Source organism: Euleptes europaea, chromosome 3 (genome assembly GCF_029931775.1).
Source record: "Euleptes europaea isolate rEulEur1 chromosome 3, rEulEur1.hap1, whole genome shotgun sequence".
Lineage (NCBI taxonomy): Eukaryota > Metazoa > Chordata > Lepidosauria > Squamata > Sphaerodactylidae > Euleptes > Euleptes europaea.
Genome location: NC_079314.1, coordinates 5681973 through 5704668, shown reverse-complemented (window position 1 = coordinate 5704668; position 22696 = coordinate 5681973). Strand labels below are relative to the sequence as shown.

At 46.1% G+C, this 22696-nt stretch overlaps 1 protein-coding gene across 1 annotated transcript in view; it reads left to right on the top strand.

The window, feature by feature from the left end:
• Positions 1 to 22696, top strand: part of LOC130474232 (cation channel sperm-associated auxiliary subunit gamma-like) — a 125536-nt gene that overhangs the window by 87110 nt on the left and 15730 nt on the right. Inside the window, exons 13-17 of the mRNA XM_056845768.1 lie at positions 3306 to 3417; positions 5399 to 5557; positions 10383 to 10501; positions 11815 to 12028; positions 21232 to 21294. Of these exons, the coding sequence (XP_056701746.1) occupies positions 3306 to 3417; positions 5399 to 5557; positions 10383 to 10501; positions 11815 to 12028; positions 21232 to 21294 (667 nt within the window). The remainder of the gene's footprint in view (positions 1 to 3305; positions 3418 to 5398; positions 5558 to 10382; positions 10502 to 11814; positions 12029 to 21231; positions 21295 to 22696) is intronic.

The window sequence follows — 22696 nt, the reverse complement described above, 5'->3', positions numbered from 1 at the left end:
GCATCCTGTCTTCCACATTAGCCTCCTCAAACCCCATGTTGCTTCTCCACAGTGGCATCCGGATCCACCTCCTGCGCAACCCATCATGGTGGGGGGGGAGGAACACTTCGAAGTCTCCAAGATCCTTGACTCCCGTGTTCACCATGGCAACCTGCAGTATTTAGTCCGTTGGAAACATTTCCCCCCTGCCTATGACGAATGGGTGCGCGCACGGGATGTCTCCGCCCCCGACCTCGTCAACGCCTTTCACATTGCTTACCCAGATAAGCCAGCCCCCTTGCGAACTGGGAGGGGGCCTTGAGGGGAGCAGAATGTCAGGCTGCTATCTCGGTTTCGTTATTGCCTCTGTCTCTGCGCTGTACTGTCTGGCCCTCAAGGTCGCATACCTAGGCCTGGGAACTCAGCTCCTGGGAAACTGTATTCAGCCTATGCTTGTAATCTCCCGCCTTTTCTGCTTTATATTATCTCCCAGCTAGTGAGTCTCTCATAGCTGTCATTTTATTCGTTTGCACTGTATGCCTAATTGACCAGTAAAAGCCATTTGCTTGGACTCTATATGACTTTGTGGTGATTTCTGGTTCTGTGGGCCAAGGGCTGACAGATAGCCATGTTGGTGGGTGACTGTTGCAATAGGAAACACAAATGTCCCTACTGTGTGCTGCAGCAATGAAACTCCAGAGAAGTTACAGCGCACTGTTTGCCAGCATAGCAAGGGTTCCCTCTGGTGGACCTAAAAAACCATCACCCATGAACAGAAAACAACCAAACAATGTCACCTCTGTGTAAAATACAGGTAGGCAGCCCCTAACTAGGACTGTTGAAAAAAAAATTCGGTATAATTCGGATTCGGCAAAATTCGGCCCCATTTTGATTCGGATCCCCGAAATTCGGGCGAGATCCGGAGTTTGGGGGAAAATTCGGGGCCCCCCCGCGCACCTTCAGGGGGCTTCCCTGAAGGTGCGCAGGGGGGCCTTTAAATAGATCTGTGTCTCCCGGCCGGGAGGCACAGATCTCCCCCCCCCAGCCTTCAGGGAGCTTCCCTGAAGGCGCACGGGGGACTTTAAACAGCTGTAGCACAGGATTCTCCTCCACAACCTCTCCCCTAGAAAGGGTGCCTCCCCTTGATCTTGTGGCTGGTCCTGGAAAAGGCTGCTCTAGCACAGGAGCCTCCTCCACAAGCTCTCCCCCAGAAATGTGTGTGTGTCCCTCCCCCACCCCGCCAATGACTGGTTCAGAGTAGCTTGCATGTTCCACTAGGAGCACCACGGAGAATCTCAGTAGCAGAGTGGTATTTTAAACATAATTTTTTGGGGAGGAAGTTCAATCAGCGATGTTGACTGTGGTTTAATCAATCTTCTCATTATGAAACATAATCACTACTCTCGGTTCAACATTTCCCCCCTCCCCATATTGTATCACAAATTTTTTGCAATGCCGAGCTTTTCTATTATTGCTTTAGCGATATAGTTTAATGTTTAGAAATTTTACTTTTTAAAGTGGTCAAAATGGAGTGTTTTATTTTTAAATGATGTTCACTGGGTGCGAGAGTGGGGGTTGAGAGGGGGGATGGAGGAAGGCTGGATGGAGTAGGACGAGGCAAGAATGGGGGGCAGGAAGGGCAGGATAGTATTAAGTTTGAAGGAAGAGTTATTCATGATTTTCAGCTCAACTAAGTTTGATTTGGGATCGAGGCAAAGGTGAAATTTGCAGTAAAACAGGTTCCTAGAATTGCAGCACAACTGCTGACTGGGTGCGAATTAAGCGCTGAGGGACCAGAAAATCATGAATAAGTCAAAAGTAGCCGCAGAGCAATCCCGCAGGGCTTGTGCGGCTAACAACCAAACATAAATGACCTAACTGTTCTACTGCAGAGCAAAACCCAGCGCAAAAAAAAAAAGTGCAACCCTCATAGGCAAAAAGCTGGCGTATCTCAACCAAAAAAGGGGGGCTTTTCTGAGCCAAAACAGCGCTGTAACACCCCGGGAACACCTCCTGGGGCGCCGTTACGCCCCAGGAATGCTTCCTGGGGTACCAGAATGCCTCCCAGCTTGCCACCGCAGCCTGTGCTAGGTGTCGTCTGGGGACCAACGTCTGGGCCTGCACGCTGGTGCTAGGGCCACTCACGCTGGCGTGCACCTTCTGGGTGCCAGTGGTGTGGGCCCCTGCGCCTCCTAAGGCCTTTGGGTTAAGCCACCGGCGCGGCTCAGGAATGGGCTGTATGTAGACCAAACACCGAACATGAGTCAGCAGTGTAATGTGATACCTAAAAAGGCAAATGCGATCTTGGACTGTATCAACAGAAGTATAGTGTCCAGATCACGCTTTACTCTGCTGGAAAGACCTCACCTATTGTATTGTGTTCACTTTTGGGCACTGCAATTTAAGAAGGATGTAGACAGGCTGGAACATGTCCAGGCTGGAACGTGTCCAAAGGAGGGCAATAAAGATGGTGAGGGGTCTGGAAACCAAGTCCTATGAGAAAAGGTTGAAGGAGCTGGGTATGTTAAGCCTGAAGAGGAGAATATGATAGGGGATATGATAACCATCTTCAAGTACTTGAAGGGCTGTCACATAGAGGATGGTGCTGAGTTGTTTTCTGTTGCCCCAGAAGGTCGGATCAGAACCAATGAGTTGAAATTAAATCAAAAGAATTTCCGTCTAGACTTTAGGAAGAATTTTCTAACAGTTAGAGCGGTTCCTCAGTGGAACAGACTTCCTCAGGAAGTGGTAAGCTCTCCTTCCCTGGAGGTTTTTAGCAGAGGCTAGATGGCCATCTGTCAGCAATGCTGATTCTATGACCTTAGGCAGATCATGAGGGGGAGGACATGTTCTAGGCATGGAGTAGGGGTCACTGGGGGGGTAATTGTGAATTTCCTGCATTGTGCAGGGGGTTGGACTAGATGACCCCGGTGGTCCCTTCCAACTCTATAATTCTGTTCTATGATGTGTGCTTGTGCCACTACAAAAGGCAAGCTGGGTTATATTGGGGAAGAGCACCAAGACTCAGGGCCCAGCTACATGTTGTTGTGGTTGTCAGTTTCCTTGTCTGTGACCATATCTCCACTGGTCTGCCATCAATTGCTTGCCTTGCTGTGGTGTTTGTTTGGCAGCAATTTTGCTATGTGTAAGTCAAGGATATAGAGGCTTTTTTCTCTAACGATAGAAGGTATGGAAAAAAGGGGGCTTATCTGTGAGTGAAGACCTCACTCGGACTTCTGTTGAGGTATTGTATATTACCCCCAAATGGAGTGGGGTTTACAAAGGAGTGAAAAACAAACTGCTCTTGCCTCTCTTTCTCTTTGCAGCCACGACATGGTGAATTATGTATACCTCTCCAGTTTCCCGAGTACATCCTTCATCAAATATTTTGTTCATTCATATCAGGGGCATTATGCCTGTGTGACAGATAAAGAGGAGGTATTTCTATTCTGTCTTTCTTAAGAATTCAAGGGCATGTGGTTAGGAGGAGAGTCAGGGGTAAATAATGGTGTGGAAAGTGGGATTTTAACTGCCTTGGTTTTGGGCATCTCCCACTGCAGAAGTTCCTCTTAAGAGCGGGGGGAAACATAATCTCACCTGACTGCTGGCCATCATTTGCTTGAAGCAATGTTGACTGCTTTGCACACAGTTGTCCTTAAAAAATAACTGTCATCACTGCTCAAAGGTTTCACAGGCTTTTGCAGTAACTGAAAAGTGTGCACAGTTTTCTCTGCTGGTTTGCCTGTCAGTTCCATAGTAAAGACCGGAGGTTGTTGGGCTGACTCCATGGGAGGAAAAATCAACTTTGCCTTCTGTTTTGATGGGCTTTTCCGCATACTCATTTTCCTCGCTTGTATGTTCCTGTTTCTTCTTGGGGGGGGGGTACTGTTCCACAAACGTTTTGCTCTCTGTAGTGGTCGATTCGATATTACACCGGTTTATGTCCAGCATATCACCCTGGAGATTTAAACTGCAGGTTTTCCTGCCAGACATAAACTGGTGTAATATCAAATAGACCACTAGAGGGAGCAAAACACATACAGAATAGGAAAAACCCTCAAAGAAACAGGAACTTATAAGCAAGGAAAATGAGAATGTGGAAAAGCCCAATGTTGTATGCCAAAATAAGCCACAGTTATAATTCCCCTCACAATGTAGTTCTCCTTTCATCATTTTATCCTTACAACAACCCTGCAATATAGGCTAGGCTGAGAGAAGGAGAAAGAATGTGTGACTGTTACGCTTACCAGGTCCCTCTCCTCCCTCTCCTCCAGCGGGAGGTTTTTGGGGTGAAGGTGAGGTGAGATCGCACATGTGCACAGCTGCACTTATCCGATCGTAGCACTTCTGGTTTACACCCAGAAGTGCTGCATCCCAGTAGGGCCTTTACCACTCAAACTGGAAGAAGATCAATTGATCAATTGATCAAGGAGCTTCTAAGGGATAAAAGGATACAAAGGGTTATAGATCAAATCAAGCCTGAACTGACCCTAGAAGCTAAAATGACTAAATTGAGGCTATCGTATTTTGGTCATATTGTGAGAAGACAAGAGTCACTGGAAAAGACAGTCATGCTAGGAAAAGTTGAGGGCAGCAGGAAAAGAGGAAGACCCAACAAGAGATGGATTGACTCAATAAAGGAAGCCACAGCCCTCAGTTTGCAAGATCTGAGCAGGGCTGTCAAAGATATGACATTTTGGAGGACATTGATTCATAGGGTCAGAAGCGAATTGACGGCACTTAACACACACACACACACACACACACACACACAAAGTGAGTCCTTATGCAAGAGTACAGGGATCAGACATTGAATCAGCATCTCTCTCAGCTTGCCGCCAGTCCTTAACAATGAACAAAGGTAGTAGATCTTTTGCAGGCCAGCTGGAGCTTGCCGGAAGGGGAAGTTGTGTTGACCAATAAGTGAGTCAATCCAGAAGCATCTGACTTAGTGTGGCATCTAACTACATTTTCCATGAGGCGTCATCTTAAAGTGAGAGTACTATTTTCCCTAGACTAATGCAAATACAAATTGATAACTACAGAGCTAGACATCGCTAAGTCTGATAGTGAAAATACTACTAACTTTGCCTGGGGGCAGCACAGGCACCAAGGAAAGTACTGGGGGCTGCCATGGCACCCACGGGCACCATGGTGAGGAACTCTGGCCTTAGGTCACTAGTGTGAGATCACGTTAGAAGTGAGATTAAGTGGGTGCTTTTGTGATTCACAGCATAGGGAGCAACCTTAAACAGATTTGCTCAGAAGTAAGTTCAATTTTATTCAGTGGGGCTTAATCCCAGGGAAGGCGTCTTAAACTACATTACAAATTCAGCTTTCACAGCATGAAGTCTTAAAACTCTGCTGTTCTCCAATTTTCACCAAGACTTGTCTTCAACACTTCTTTCTCTCGTTCTAGATCTGGGTTTCCCTGGAAGGCAGCTCGGTGCTTATCCAGTTGCATCCATCAAAACCTTGGAATCTATATAGTGATTTACAGATCATTAGAAAATCACCTGAATATGGGAATATGGAGGCCATGATCAGTGTTTTCTACGACCCAGATGGGCTGAAACAGGTGGGTGTACTTCATATCAGTGGGGGTTGCACCAGTTGGGGGAACCGAAGGGCTTGCTAGTGGGTGAGGGTGCCTCACAGGCTAACCTTAAGAATATAAGCATCTATCAATGTATTGGTCTGCCACTGAAACTGCAGCTGCGTGTCATGTGTGTCCCTCACCCTCACTTGTGTGCCCCTCACTCTCTAATTTTCACCAATTTGTTGGTGTTGGAGGAGAGGTTTATGGATACCGTGGACTGCCAAAAAAACAAATCAGTGGGTTATAAATCAAATCAAGCCTGAACTGACTCTAGAAGCGAAAATGACTAAACTGAGGCTGTCATACTTTGGTCACATTATGAGAAGACAAGAATCACTGGGAAAGACATTAATGATAGGAAAAGTTGAAGGCGGCAGGAAAAGAGATGGATTAACTCAGTAAAGGAAGCCACGGCCCTCAGTTTGCAAGACCTGAGCAAGGCTGTTCTCTCTCTCTCTCTCTGTCCCGTACATTTGGTCCTGTACCAAACTCTGACTGTCACTGATAGGGAATGGAGGCAGGGAAACACAGAGAACATCAGCAGAAGCCTTCTGCTGGATCTGATTGAAGTCCATCTCATCCAGCCTCTTGTTTCCAGCAGATGTCCATGCGATGCTTGTTCGGAGACCTGGAGGAGGGCTTCCACCAATGACCTCAGCTAATTGACAAGGTCATGTGACAGAAGTTAGACCTTCAGTCCTGGTCTCCAGACCATTTAGGGCTTTAAAGCAGCCATGACTCCATCTCGAGTGGCACAGTTGGTTCAGCAACTTCCTCCTCTTTTTCCCCCAAGCTGTTGGGAGTCTAACTGGCCTTCCCATCTGCCCCAGCTTAGAATCATAGAATCATAGAGTTGGAAGGGACCACCAGGGCCATCAAGTCCAACCCTCTGCACAATGCAGGAAATTCACAACTACCTCCCCCCTCCACACCCCTAGTAACCAGAAGATGGCCAAGATGCCCTCCCTCTCATAATCTGCCTAAGGTCACAGAATCAGCATTGCTGACAGACGGCAATCTAACCTCTTCTTGAAAACCTCCAGGGGAAGAGAGCTTACCACCTCCCGAGGAAGCCTGTTACACTGAGGAACCGCTCTAACTGTTAGAAAATTATTGTCGAAGGCTTTCACTGTCAGAGTTCATTGGTTCTTGTAGGTTATCCGGGCTGTGTAACCGTGGTCTTGGTATTTTCTTTCCTGACATTTCGCCAGCAGCTGTGGCAGGCATCTTCAGAGGAGTAACACTGAAGGACAGTGTCTCTCAGTGTCAAGTGTGTAGGAAGAGTAATATATACTCAGAAAGGGGTTGGGTTGAGCTGAATCATTGTCCTGCAAAAAGTATCAAAGATAATGTTCTAATCATTGTCCTGTAAGTATCAAGATAATGTTCTAATGAGGGTGTGGTATGTTAATATGGAACCATTGTATCCTGAAGTGATCTGTTAATGAGTGAAATCCAAAGCTAATCTGCATGGCTATTGTTGACTGTAGTCTTTGTTAGTCTGGAGGTTTTCAGGACAGGAAGCCAAGCCTTATTCATTCTTAAACTCTCTTCTTTTCTGTTAAAGTTGTGCTGATGTTTATGAATTTCAATGGCTTCTCTGTGCAATCTGACAAAATATTAACATACCACACCCTCACTAGCACATTATCTTCAATCAAATTCAACCACAGTTTCTCAAGGAAGAAAGTAATCATCTAAATCACGCACTGCTAGCAAATGGCTATTCCAGAAATGAAATCAGAAGGGCCATTAAACCAAACAAAAATCAGAAAACTCAGGAAAAACAGTCTCCCATAGGAAAGGTATTCTTGCCATTTATTAAAGGAGTCACTGATAGGATGGAGAAACTTTTGAAAAAACATAACCTACAAACAGGAGCTTCCAAGCCCTGGGAACCAAGGACTTGACTTGTGGCCAGAACTTGGCCTGAACTCATATCAAGAGCACGTCAGGATCTTGCGTTCAGTGAAGACCCTGACAGTTATCAAAAAATCGGGAAGGGGGGGAATTGGTGCACACCCCTAGAGATCTGGTCCTGGAAGGAAGATCTAAACGGTCCATGCAGCAAGACCTTGGGGAGGATCCTGTACCAGAGTACAGAGTCCTGTCCAGGAGACATGCTAGGGGACTAGACACAAATCAACTTCTTCTTGGTCTGCAAGAAGATGGAAAACACTCCACAGCAGCAGTTTTTTGGAGGCACTGGGTCAATATCTGTTGAATCTCTTGAATCATCTACCAAATCCAGTTTTTTAAAGAGAGGAGATACCAAATAAAATCCCATAGAATGTGTGAAAATTCCAGCAAGTAGCCTTCTTTCACAGTTTGGTAAGACCCATTTGCCCGCCATGGCCAGGATTGAGGACACTTGCTCATTGAGGAGTTAAGTGCTCTCCTGAGTGAAGTCCTTGCTGCTTTGATTTACTGTCCCTGTGAATGTGCTAGTAGGTAGAAGGCTAATAGGGCCAAAAGGAGTGAACTGATTTCCATTTGTTCTTCTCCGTTTAGGTGTTTAAAGTGGATTGTTAATTCTATTATTTTCTGGACATTTGGTTTAAAAACAAATCCCTCCACCCCATTTGGTTTAAAAACAAATCCCTCCACCCCAAGCACAAAGTGTCTTGCTGTGTTTGTTGAGCTGACATTCTATAATGCAAATTTATTGGTCAAAATGAAAGGCGCTCCTCCCACACCACCCACCCACAAAACACAGACTGTAACAGTATTTTGTTCTAGTGTAAGTCAAAGGCTGTACTTGCTGATTAACAGTTAGCTGATCATATTGACCAATTAAAGTTTTGGTGGGTACCTGGGAAATAAAGGTCTGACCAAGACTTTGCCAACACAATCTTTCCAAAGCAATTTGTTTTGCACTGGGTTTAAAAAAAGAAAAAGAAAGTGAATGGCATGGAAATATTCACTCAAGGGACACAAAAGAAATAATGTCATCTGCCCGAGTGGAACTGTAAGATAATTTAGTTTGTGCTATGGAAGAAAATTTGAACTTTATGGGATAATGCCAACCCATTTGCACCTCTTGACGGGGAAAAAAAGAAGATGCTCGGTTCTGACAATCCCATATAAAGGACTACATTTTAGTTGAGGAAAAGAAGGGGGGTGCATCAAGGCAAAATGAAGGCAAGGAAACAATTGGTGCAAAGGGAAACGAATCCTTTAATTCATTTTTTAAAAAATTAAAGAATTTGTTTTCCTTTGCACCATTTTTTCCTTGCCCACATTTTAGTTGGTCAAAAACCAGATCACTTAAAATCAATAGCTAAAAAGACCATGAAAAAGAAGCATAAAACAAATGACACATTTGTGTAAAATAAACATCCAAATTTGGATGGGGGGAGGAACTAGGGAGGGACAAAGCAGGGCTTCTTGAACATTAAAGAATCCAAAATTTTCTAGTTTCTGCATCCCTACTCAAGAGCTTCTCCCTTCTGACCTAACCCTGCTATTTCAACGAGAGAAAGAGAATAAATGGCATTCTTTAGGTGCGTGTAGGTGCCTGTAGTGGTCCAGGCTAGCCCAGTCTTATGAGATCTGGGAAGTTAGCAGAGTTGGCCCTGGTTTGTACTTGGATGGGAGACCACCAAGGAATTCCATGGTCGCTATGCAGAGGAAGGCAATGGCAAACCACCTCTGAATGTCTCTTGCCCTGGAAATTCCACAGAATTATCAGCACTTTACACACTCACAGAGGACTCTCAAATTATAGACGCCAGCGTGGCATAGAGGTTAAAAGTGGCAGACTCTAATCTGGAGAACTGGGTTTGATTCCCCACTCCTCCACATGAAGCCTGCTGGGTGACCTTGGACTAGTCACAGTTCTCTCAGAACTCTCCCAGCCTCACCTACCTCGTAAGGTATTTGTTGTGGGGAGAGGAAGGGAAGGAGATTGTAAGACAGTTGGATTCTCCTTAAAAGGTAAAGAAAAGTGGGGTATAAGAACCACCTCCTTCTCTTCTCCTTCTTCACAAGCCCTCTTGACAGCCCATGAGCCTGTTTATTTTCTCTCACAAATCATTTCTAGGAAAGCAGGTCTCCTGGAATTCTCCTGATGGGATAGATTTGGCCTTTTTCTTCTTCCAAAGCTGCCCATACAGAGAGGATCTTGGCCAAGGTGGGGCTGCTCTCTTGGCACCATAGAGCCCCTCCCTCAAGGGGCTGCTCCTTGATGCTTATGCCAAGCTTTCACAAGGCATAACAAAATAGATCCCTGCACCTCAGCCAAAGCTGCCCCAGGTCTTCGAGTCCTGCAAAGAGTGTTCAGGCCTTGCTGGTACCAGGCCTGGTAAAGGGTTCCCTCCCTCCCTGGGCTGTACCAGTTTTGAACACCCCTATGAGGAATAGCCTCCTATCCGTGAAGGCAGAAAAGGAAATTCTTATTGGATGAGTTTTCATTCCTCTCATGGATGGCAGGTCATTTGGTCCACCCTGAGTAATAACATGAATCTTCATTGGCCTTAGTGACGAATCCATTGTTTTCTGATCCAGGACAGTTTTATTTTCACCTTTTAAAAATGAGAATTAATGGTTAAGCTGGGTTTGTTTTACAGTTCTTTTCTATAGTTGTGTGTTTTCATAGATACTCTCTGCTAATGGTCGGGAGCTAGAGGGAAGTTACTTCCTCCCAGGCAAATACTTTTGTCCCACCTTGCAGTTTTCATCAGCTGGACCTAACTCTGTGTAGAATGACCTTCCATCCATGAGAAGCACAGAAATTCAACAGGTAAGATTTTACTTTTTGGAGTAAAATGCCTGAGTCCATCAGCTTCTCCTCCCCTTCTTTCAGCTGCTTTATTTAGAAGATGAACATGGCAAAGCGAGAGTAATCAAGAGGAGAGTCCCGCTGAATCATGTCCTGACGTACAGGCAGTTGATCAGTGCCCCTTACCACCAGATGACGTATGAGTGAGTGGAACATCCATGGCTTGGCATCGACTTTAAACTTGTTCCCAATGTCTTGCTGCTTATAAATGGCTTTACTAGCATTTGGGCTTTTCAGCATTCTCATTTTCCTTGCTTTTATGTTTCTGTTTCTTGGGGGACAGTTCCACACGTGTTTTGTTCCGTCAAGTGGTTGATTCAATATCACATAGGTTTATGTCTAGCATATCTCCCTGCAGATTTAAACTGCAGGTTTTTATGCTGGAAATAAACCTGTGTGATATTGAATCAACCACTAGATGGAGCAAATCATGTGACAAACGGGGGGGGGGAACCAGATTCTGAGGAGTCAGTGCGTGCACACAGCAGAGCTAGTAGGAAGGCTCTTGCCTCCGTCTCCAAGCTGCAGGCCAGATCGGGATTGATCTAGCTTGCAGCTTGGAAAGGGACGCAGGAGCCTTCAAAGCCGCACTGCATGCACGCTCTGTGGAGTCAGAGCGCGCGCACAGCAGGGCTAGAAGGAAGGCTTTCGCCTCCTTCATAGAATCATAGAATAGAATCATAGAGTTGGAAGATGACCACAGGGTCATCTAGTCCAACCCCCTGCACAATGCAGGAAAATCACAACTACCTTCCCCACACACACCCAGTGACCCAGAAGATGGCCAAGATGCCCTCCCTCTCATGAACTGCCTAAGTTCATAGAATCAGCACAACCAATCAGATCGGGCAGTTGGGAACCCTACACGTACTGGTAGAAACTACTTCTACTTGGACGTTAAAAAAGTAACTTTGTTAGACAACATTGGACCCCTTTTTAGGGCAGAAGGCAGAAAATGATAATGATGTCAGGGGTCCCCAACATGGTGCCTGTGGGTGCTATGGCATCTGCCGACAACTTATCTGGTGTCTGCCAAGTGTTTTTAGAAAGTGGGCGGGCCACATGGGACTTTTGCTCAGCAACGCTTCTGATTGGTTGTGCTGATTTTTAAAAGCATTGCTTTGGCAGCAGCTGCCACCACAGCACAAGGATCTTCACTGTGTGACTGAAGGTAAACTGCAGCAGCCATTTTGTGGCTGGCCACGCCTCCCATGACAGCCATTCTGTGGCAGACATTTTGTGGCTGTGCCCACCACGCCGTGTCAGAATTCCACGCATGCTCTAAAAGGTTTGGGACCCTTGCTCTTTATGAAAGAAAATATTAGACAACACTAAATGAGCATTAAATGAGCATTTTTTCAGTACTGCTGAAAAAAGTAACGAAAGCAAGTGCTCCAGGGAAGGTCGAAATGGGGTTCCAACTGATGTCCTAATTTCTTTGCTCCTTGATCCTCAGGGGAAAAGAATACATCCGATTCACCCACCGCTGCCCATTTGCCGTGATGCGCATCGTGGACCAGCCGGCCCCCCAGCGCTTCACCCGGATGGAGCATTACAGTACCCAGCCGCCAGACGTCATGGATCCCACCAAGTTCCATGACCCTAAGTCGTTGTCTGTCTACCAGGGGCTGATCTTCCAGCTGCTCTGGCTGCATTCGGCTTACAACAGAGTGAGAACAGTTTTGGGGGTCCTCCACAGCTCTTTGTGTGTGCTGGCATGCGCAAGGTTGTCAGGGTGCGTGGGAAGTCAGCGGTGCCTGCAGATCCTGGCTTCCAGTTTCTGGTTTGTTACCATTCTGTCCTAAACAGAGTTACACTCTCCTTGGTGAAGTTAGGGAGCTTATATAGGTGTAGCTCTGTTTAGGATAGTTTCAGAGGGTAGCCCATGTTAACCTGCAGGAGAAGAGCTAGATTCTAGTCCAGGAGTACCTTCAAGACTAACAAGATTTTCAAGGTGTGAGCTTTCGAGAGTCAAAACTCCATCAGATGCAAATAGGAATGGAGATTCCTGAGTCCTGATATCCCAGGCCGAAGGGGGGAGGGGTGTTGCAAAGAAGGAACTAAGGATGCAGAGGTACAATTTACATTGTAATCAGCTTGATTAGAGCAGAGGGGAAATGTTTGGGGGCAGAAAATTAGCATCTGTAGTGAGGTAAGGATCTCATGTCCCTATTCAGCCATGGCTGGATTCAGCCTTGCTCTGAACTTGTGAATGAACTCCAGTTCTGCAATCTGGCATTGTAATCTCCCCTTGAAGCTTCTTTGTTTGAGGACTGCTTGTTCTCTTCTGAGTCCTGAGAATGTCCATTTGCAGCTTACTCTCAGGTGTTTTATGAGAAAATTGAAAAACAAAGCTGCTGAGTCTGTGTGTGTGAGGGGTGATGGCTCCAAGACCTTCCTGTATTGCATCCCTTTCTCCAAGGATCTTGGTATGGTTTACATGGGGGTTCTCACACCTCAGGCATTCATATTGGTTTGTTTGGCTTATTAATCACTTTATTTATTCTGCCAGCCCTGCAAGTGGCCTGGGGATTGGCTCAAAGCAGCTCTGTTGAATTATGGCGGTAACCTGTTATATTGTTGTCTTCCAAGTTTTGCTAATCTGTTGAATACCTGTGGTGAGTGAGAAGACATCTCAGTGTCAGAAGGTACCACCAGGGCCATCTAGTCCAACCCCCTGCCGATGCAGGAACTCCAGCTATATTATCCCCAACAATTAGGTATCCAACGGATATTTTAAAACTTCCAACACCGAACAATCCACCACCTCATGAGGGAGACCTGCCTCACCTTTGTTCAGGAGATGGTGAGTCACATTTCCTGGTGGATTCTGCAGTTTCACACTGAAATATTCCTTTTTCTGAAGATGGGCAGCTTTCAGCTCAAAGTCGGTGTGTCCCAGGAGATGGAAATGTTCTCCTGCTGGTTTCTGTAGGTGGCCGTGTATGACCATGCCAGAGTTTTGTTCTGGTAATACTTCTTGTGCAGATGTGACCTGTTTGTCCAATGAAAAGAGCAGGGGGGTGTTATGGACAGGGGTAGGTATCTGTTTTGGAGGGTGAGCTCCTGTTGCCATAACCACTTGGGCTGCTTTATTATGGGATGGCTCAATCCTGCACTGGTTCTCCAACCGTGTTACCACCAATTGCTGCTGTTGAAATTTGTCACTGTGCTTATATTTATTTACTCCATTTATTACCTCTGCCTTTCTCCCAAATGGAGACCCAAAGCGGTTCTCCTCTCCTCCATTATATCCTTACAACAACCCTGTGAGGAAGGAAAGGCCGAGAGAGAGGGACTAGCCTAAAGTCACCCGGCAACCTTCCATGGCAGAGTGGGGATTTGAACCTAGAGTAATGGATTTAAACTAAGAGAAAAGCGATTCCACCTAAACATTAGGAAGAACTTCCTGATGGTGAGGGTGGTTTGATGGTGGAATGCACTGCCTCGGAGGGTGGTGGAGTCCCTGTCTTTGGAGGTCTTTAAGCAGAGGCTGGATGGCCATCTGTTGGGAGTGCTCTGATTGTGGGATCCTACATGGTGGGGGGAGGGTTGGGGTCACTGGGGATGTGGGGGGGAGGTAGTTGTTAATTCTCGCTCAGAGGGAGAAGGGCATCTTCATTATGGGTGTTTCCTTTTCCTCTTATCTCGGGAGGCAGGAACCAAATATTTAAATTTTTCTGACCTCTGAGGGTAAACGCCCCCTTGTGATCAGTTCTGTTTCCTGCCTTGAACGGGAGAGCAGCCTTCTAGCAGCTCTCTGCTACAGAAATAATAGAGAAACCTTAACCTTACTTATTAGACCTAAAAATATTCTTATTTTAACAAACCTAAACTTAACCTAACTAATCTACTACTCAATTCTATTTACTGTCTTAATTTTCTGCCTATTCTCCTCAGAAGGGTCTTTTCCCGCCAAAAAAAAAAAAAAAAAAAAAAAAAAAATTGGCGGATCGGCATCAGGACAGCTATATAGCGCCTGCCAATTTAGACCCTAGCCTGCTAGTGGCCTTACCACTACAATTAGATGAACCCTCGGACAGTCACTCTGGTGACCTGAGGACCAAAACTCAAAAGGGAAAGGCAAAAGCGGCAAGAACGGCGCAGGCAAGTACAAACGGCTTGGCTCGACCGCTAACAAGCGCGCCAAATGCCTGCTGCAAAACGCACGCTGCTCTACCGCGCCTGAAAGACGCGACTGCCAGATCGCAACAGAAAGCGGCCGGGAGAAAACAGCGGCGGTAGCCGCTCCTCCCACACAGCATGAACGGGGGAAATGAAGGAGGCTGGCGGCTCGCCTTTTTGCCTCGCCCGCCGTGCTCCGTCCTTAGGCGGCTCGCCTATTGTTATTCAAGGACGGGAAGCAGCGGGAAGCAGCCAGGAGAACACAGCGGCTATAGCCACTTCTCCCACACTGCACAAACGGGGAAAATGAAGGAGGCTGGCGGCTCGCCTTTTTGCCTCGCAATGCTCCGTCCTCAGGCGGCTCGCCTATTATTATTCAAGGACGGGAAGCATCAACGGAGACATCGACTGCCGGTAAGGTGACTTCGCCCCCCCCCCCATAGATGCAGCCTGTTTTACTCCTGTAAGAGCAGAGCTCTCCGCCCTGATTAAAAACGCCTTCTCAGATGGCTTAAGGGCAGTACAACTTCCTTATCCTGCCCCATCCATACAGGGATCGTAGGGATCACACCCTCCAGCACCACAAACAGTAATCTGATTGCTAAAAGGGCAGAATATCAGCCAAAGGCTGTGGCTCAGTGGCAGAGCGTCGGATTGGCATGCAGAGGGCCAATTCTGGTAGTAGGTGATGTGGAAGACCTCTGCCTGAGATCCTGGTGAGCCAATCACCAGTCCAAGTACTACCAAGAGAGTACGTGCTGGCCAGCCTAAGCAGCGCTGAAAGCTAATTCATGGTCACAAAATTGCCAATTGGTACCCAGACTGTCTATAGTATTTAACGCAGAAGATTTCCTTCTGCATTGGCATAAAAACCTAGCTACTCTTGATCTCTCAGAGGACTCAGAGTGGGAGAAAAGACTCCAGATAGGTTTGTGCCAGCGCTTGATTATTTCTAACTCTGTTGAAAGCAGAGCGGGAGAAACCAATGGCACCCATACAATGCTCCACAGCCTCTAGGAACCCTTTATATTTGGTTTATCGGTGCTTCTAAAATTCTAAAAGTGCCTTCAGTAGAATCACCTGTCACTGCCTTCACTCCCTCAACCTTGTTACATGGCCTTGCCATGATTAGGGACCCTACAGATAGGAAGGCAGAGTTAGCAGGCATAAATGCTCAGAGGCCTTGGCACTCACTATCAAGCGCTTCTATCACATCTGCCCTAGTATACAGAGCGGCAATAATTTGGACTAGGAAGTTATATCAACTTTTTCCACAGGAAGAAAGAAACGCCTTTACAGGAGTACCCATGTTTTTTGAGAGTGGTATTCTTTCTAACTGATTCGAACTTCGATGCCATGCCATATGCAGCTAGGACACTAGCCGCAGCATCAGATGCCAGAAGGGCATCCATGTTTTTTTTTTTTTGAGAGTGGTATCCTTCCAGCTGATTCTACCTTAGATACCATGTCATCCATGTTTTCGAGAGTGGTATTCTTTCTAGCTGATTCCTCCTTAGATAACATGTCATATGCAGCTAGAACGCTAGCCACAGCCTCAGCTGCCAGAAAGGCTCTCTGGGTACGCCCCTGGCAAGCGGAGTATATAGATCAAAATTGGTTATTATGGGCTTCCTGTATCAGGGAAAGACCTTGCTTGGAGACAATTTGGTCCCCATATCAGTGGAGACCAAAGACAAGTTTCTACGCAAGGAATCCAAGGGATCACTCCCTCTATGTCCTTTCGTGCATACCACATACTTCAAAGATACAGACCTGATCAACCTAGAAACCACCGGAACCAGAATCGCAGCTCCTTTAGTAAAGGAGGACGATTCAATAAATCTCCAAAATCCTCCACCTTCCAGGGCAATAAAGGGGATAAACCCTACCGCCCAACCAAACAGTGACGCCAGCCACCAGTCAGTGGAAGGCAGGCTCAGCCTATTACACCGTCAGTGGTCACCTCCCAACCAGGCCTCTGGGTCACAAACATTATCTCACAAGGCTATCAGATAGAGTTTTTCTTACACTCCTTCACATCGACTAGTAATATCTCCAACATTCCCCCCCCCCAAAAAAAAAAAAAAAAAATCCATAGAATTTCAGAGGCCTCTTAGACATCAAGGCGATGGAGCCAGTCTCACCATTAGAGCATACATTGGGAGTCTATTCAGTATTCTTTACTGTTCCCAACAAAGGCGGCGGATGGAAAGCCATCCTAGACCTCAAGTTTCTGAACAGATTATCCCATTAAAGCGCTTCAGGATGGAGACACTAAAGTCAGTCACACAGGTCCTCAGGGAAAAGCATTTTCTTACATTCTAATACACCCGGCACATTGTTGTTTCCTTCGGTTCCCGTACAAGGGACACCTCTTCCAATTCAGGGCCTTACGATTCGGGTTATCATCGCCCCTCCTCGAGTATTCACCAAAGTTCTGGACACACCAGTCACATCTCTGCGCGAGGAGGGCGTGAGAATGCACCCTTCTCAGACAACATTCTGATTTGCGCAAGCTCAAACTAGCAGAGCATAGATCATTCAGAGAGAGTTCTGAAGAGGTTAACAGAACACGGGTCATAATCAACTTCAGAAAGACCCACTTAATTCCATCCCAACGATTGAGAGAGATGGGGGATGGACATAGACACACTGACAAACTCCTTATACCTTCCAGTGGACAAAAATCCACAACATTTCATCTCTAGCAAAGAAAGCGATTAATTCCCGGTCGCCTTCTCTAATGTCCCTGACCAAACTGAAGGGTCACATGTCTGCATGCATTCCCGCGGTTCAAGGGGCACGCTTACGAGCAAGACCTCTTCAATGGTTCTTGAGGCCGTACCAAAGAGACATACCAAGGAAGAAGTGACAGAAATCTCATCCTGACCGATGAAGTCAGATCAAGACTAGTATGATGGTTTCAGTCTCAGAATTTGACGAAAGGAAGTTGGTATCTCTGTCCAACACCAATTCAAATCTTCACGGACGCGTGTCTATCAGGTTGGGAAGCCACACTCAAGGGACAATGGCTCAAGCAACATGGATTATCAAGAACAGAATCTTCACATCAGTGCCCTAGAAATCAGGACGATCCTCAGAAGCGACTACATTTTTCCTTGGGCCGAGTCCAACCTCTCATCAAAATCAGCAGAACATATTCAGGGCACAGTCAACATACAAGCAGACTGGCTCAGCAGACAGGACATCAGCGAGGCAGAATGGTCTCTACATCCAGAGGTCTTTCAACTTATTACTCAGAGATTCGGCACGCCACAGATTCATCTGTTTGCATCCAGCATCATCCACCAGCTGCCAAGGTACTATTCCATGTACCGTCAACAGGGGGCGGAACAAATGGACCTCTTAATGTCACCAGGGCCACACGACCTACTGTACGGGTTCCCCCCCTCCCTCCAAGGGTATTGAGAAAGGTACGACTTCAAAAAGCATCAGTCAGATTCATAGCTCCATATTGGCTGCGACGACCGTGGTTCCCATCTATAATTCAGATGTCCATACAGAACCATTGGAGACTTCCCGACAGACAAGATCTCCCTCTACAAGACCCAATATGCCATCCCAATCCAGGGTGGTACAAACTGACCGCATGGGCACTGAAAGGAGATGACTTATAGCCCTAGGTTATAGCCCGGTGGCCGTCACTACCATATTGACAACAAGGAAGCCATCAGGAGGGACAGAGCTTAGGGCTAGCTACCTGCACTCTACAAAGGCAACTGGCATCTATAGCTACCATAGTACCCAAGGTATCTGGATACCGCTTAACCAAACACCATCACATAAAAGCCTTTTTAAGGGGCGTCAGTTATTTAGCTCCTCCTGTTAGACACAGGTTCACAACTAGAGCCTGCACACAGCTTTGACAGCACTCACACAACTACCATTCGAACCAATCACTGAGATAGGACAAAATGTAGCTGCAAGTTTCACAGGGAGCAGGACATAGTGCTTACATCTTCTGCACTAACCCCAAGAATCCTAAGGAGAAGGCCTGGCACTAGCTAGATCTAAGAAGGGCATTATCTTACATTTATTACATTTATCTTACTAAAATTATTAGGAACTCTGACTCCTTATTCGTTCATATCTCACCACCTGACAAGGGCAAGCATATGTCCAAGGCATCCATTAGTAGGACCATCACCTTATACATAACACAGGCTTATAGAATAAGTAACTTACCTGCTCCTGCGGGCGTTACTGCCCACTTGGGAAGAAGTGCGGCTACTTCAGCAGCCTTCGACTGCCGTGCTTTATGGAAGAGATATGTAAGGCTGCAACTTGGTCCTCGGTGTCCACATTTGTGAGACACTACAAATTAGATCTATACTTGTCAGCAGATGCCGCCTTAGGCAGACGAGTACTGCAAAGTATACTTCAGGACGTCTAACCCTCCCAAGGGCGGGGGACAGCTCTTGTATGTCCCATAATGAAGATGCCCTTCTCCCTCTGAGCGAGAAAGAGCCTTGGCTACTTACCGTGAAGGCTTCTTCTGCTCAGAGGGACGAAGGGCATCTTGCCCGCCCAGACGTCAGTAAAATATAAATAAAACAAATAAAATAAAATTACAGGTAATCATGGTTACATCTAACTTCCAGTTGACATTCAATTCAAGTTAAACGCTGTTTGTTGGTTCATGACTTATAGTTATCCTAAAGGTTCATCGTTAATGTTTATTAGGAACTTATTTCTTGTATAGAATTATAACTAACATGTTTCTTCAGTCTATCTTAAATATATAAGGCTCGGAAAGTCTTTAACTGATCACAAGGGGGCGTTTACCCTCAGAGGTCAGAAAAATTTAAATATTTGGTTCCTGCCTCCCGAGATAAGAGGAAAAGGAAACACCCATAATGAAGATGCCCTTCGTCCCTCTGAGCAGAAGAAGCCTTCACGGTAAGTAGCCAAGGCTCTTTTCCTGCATAGGGCAGGGGGTTGGACTAGAATACCCTGGTGGTCCATTCCAACTCTATGATTCTCCCAGATCCTAGTCTGACACTCTAACTGGTATGCCATGCTGTCTTATAAAAATTACACATATTGAGTTGAACATAGAAATATCATCACATGGACTTCCTGCTTTTTACAGCCTTTTCATTTTACAAGGTTTTGATCTCCATAACCATGAATAAATACAAAGCTGTAAAATGCTCACCCACACACATAAAGGCAGGTGTGTATGCACACATACATGCATTTATCTGTGCCAACTGAGGACGCATTTCATGCATTTGACAATGTGGGCTCTAATCCACAAACGTTTATGCAGGAATACTACATTGTTTATCTTTGCAATGCCACAAGTCTCCATTTTGGTTTTGCTATAACAGACTAAAGCAGCTACCCTAATGGAATTTCCTCTCTCTGCTATCTGGTTAAATTAGCAGGTCCCCTCTGGATAGAGGCTGTTTAAGACCATTTCAGCTTCTTGCCCAGGAAAGCCAACCTGGTAAACCTGGACAGCCCCCTCCGCCTCAGCCCCAACCTTGTTCTAAGGGCAGGGCTGACACTGGCCGTTGCTCCCCATCTAGGTGTCTCTGGCATCTGACCTGACCCCAAATGAAACTGTGGTTGCCAACTTCCAGGTGGATAACATACATCTAATGCAACTCACTGAATAACATTCATTCAATGCAAATCAAGGCAAAAACAAGTTACACTTCAACTGTATAAATTGCCAGGTCGGCTCAGATTTATCATGTTAAAAGTTCTCCAAATGTGTGAGAGAAATCTTCTGCGGATGCCAAAAAATAGGTTTCCAAAAGGTAGTCCTATTTTTTTGGCATCCGCAGAAGATTTCTCTCACACATTTGGAGAACTTTTAACATGATAAATCTGAGCCGACCTGGCAATTTATACAGTTGAAGTGTAACTTGTTTTTGCCTTGATTTGCATTGAATGAATGTTATTCAGTGAATTGCATTAGATGAATGTTATTCAGATGTTACATGCATATCACAGTCTGATAAAAAATGTTTAAGTAATATTGATTATGAGTCAGTATATGCCATAAGTGCTGCCTATCTCCATAACCAGTTCCTAATCGGCACTAGTCTTTATTTTGAGTTCTAACTTCCAGGTGGAGGCTGGAGTAGGGTTGCCAGGTTGCTGATCGCCAGCTTTGTGGGTGTGTGGCTGGCAGCCGTGATTGGGGTGCATGCAACTCACGTGATGCGCCGATGTCACTTCCTGGAAGCAACGTGGACACTCTCCTCTGAAATACTATGAACAAAATAGAGTTTTGGAGGTGATTGCTAGACCATCCACGTCGCTTCCAGGTAAACCTGGAAGTGACATTGGTGCTTTGCGTGGGTCACGCATGTGCCAATTACAGGACCCCGATTCTGCTGGCCTTCTTCTGCCCACTGACCAGCTGAGGGGCAGTGGGCAGCCCGGTGAATTGGTGGTTTTTCCTGCCCCCGCTGGGCAGTTGGCAAAGCCTAGGTTGGAGTCCTCCTGCAATTACAACTGGTCTTGAGACTACTGAGGTCAGTTTCCCTGTAGAAAATGGTACCTTCAGAGGGTAGACTCAATGGCATCACATCTCCGCTGAGCTCTTCATCCTCCGCAAATTGCCCTCCCCAGGCTTCACTCACAAAACTCCAGGAATTTCCTAACTTGGAGTCAGTAACCCTACTTTCTGCATTCCTGGCCAAGAACAGCCACGTTTTTTTGTATTTCCTTGGGTTTTGAGACTCCTTCCTCCTAACCCTTTCTTTCCTAGCCTTATGCAGACCCAGTCCATGACCCCACGTGGCGTTGGTGGAAGAACAAGGAACAAGATGCGGTAAGAAAACACTCTTTGTTAAAATACCACAATTCAAAACATTATGGCCTTTTATGCAGGGGCTCTGCGGTCACCCCTGCCAACTGCTTTGGGGCTTCCTTTTGATTATGCAGGCCTTTTCCGTCTGTCAGAGGTCACCTTGCTCTCCCCGCGAGTTTTGCCCGTGTTTTCCAGATGCCAGAATCTGGAAAATGCAGGCAAAACGCACAGAGAGAGTGAGGTGACCTCTGATAGGCAGAAAAGGCCTACATAATCAAAAGGAAGCCCCAAAGCAGTCGGCGTGGGTGACTGTGGAGAAATGTCCCTGCCTAAAAGGCCTATATATATAAAAAAAAAACAGTAACAGCGCTTAAAATCGGAAATCAAAAGAAACCTCCCTGGCTAAAAACATAAAATTAACAGAGGTCAGGGAGAACCACAACCAGCAATAGCCAGGTCACAATTGAGAGAGCTGGTGCATGGCCAGTGGTGGTGGTGGTGGGGGGATGGGTGGCAGAAGGAGAGGGGGGGGGTCACCACAGTCCAGGCCAGCAGTCGGTTTTAGCCAATTTAAACTGTAGCTGTTTTCAACTATAGGCCTGGTGGAACAATTCCATCTTGCAAGCCCGGTGAAACGGAGCCAGATCCTTTATGGCCCATGCTTCCTTTGACAAAGAGTTCCACCAGTTTTCCTTTTGCAAAACAAGCTGCTAGGATGAGAGCAGTGCTTTGGGGGTGGCTTTAGCCCCCTTTCCCTCTCATGTTGTTTTCCTGCAGAAAAAAGTCCCCCCCCCAGCCCTTCCCCAGAAGTAACAGAAGCAGAATAATTTATGCGACATTAACATTGGAAAACAAATTATGCAAAAGAAGAGACTTCTGCCACATTCTCGACGGGCACTCTTTTCACACGCTGCAGCGTCCCACTTCCCTTGCTTTGTATGGTTCAAGTGCAGAATTTTACCTCCCTGGCATAAACCACAGTCTTGACCTCAAATCTGCCTTCGACTCCATTATCAGAGATAAACTCTGGTCTAAGCTGTCTGGTATGGGAATTGACCCTCGTCTTTTATTCCTTTAAAAAAAACTCCACTCATCCACAACATGCTAAGTAAAATATTCTTCAAACTGTGGCCTTACTGATAAGATCCCATTTAATAAGGGTGTGAAGCAAGGCTGTATACTTGCTCCCCTTCTTTTTAATCTGTTTCTGACAGACCTGGCTTGTTCTTTAGAGCCTATTAATGGACATCCTCCTAAATTGGGAGGCAAAGCTGTTCCTATTCTTTTATATGCCGATGACACCACTATTTTATCCTATTCTAAAATTGGACTCAAACGCTACTTAAGTGCGTTTAAGGAATACTGTCATCTAAATCTTCTTAAAATTAATTACTCTAAGACTAATATCATGGTTTTTTCAAAA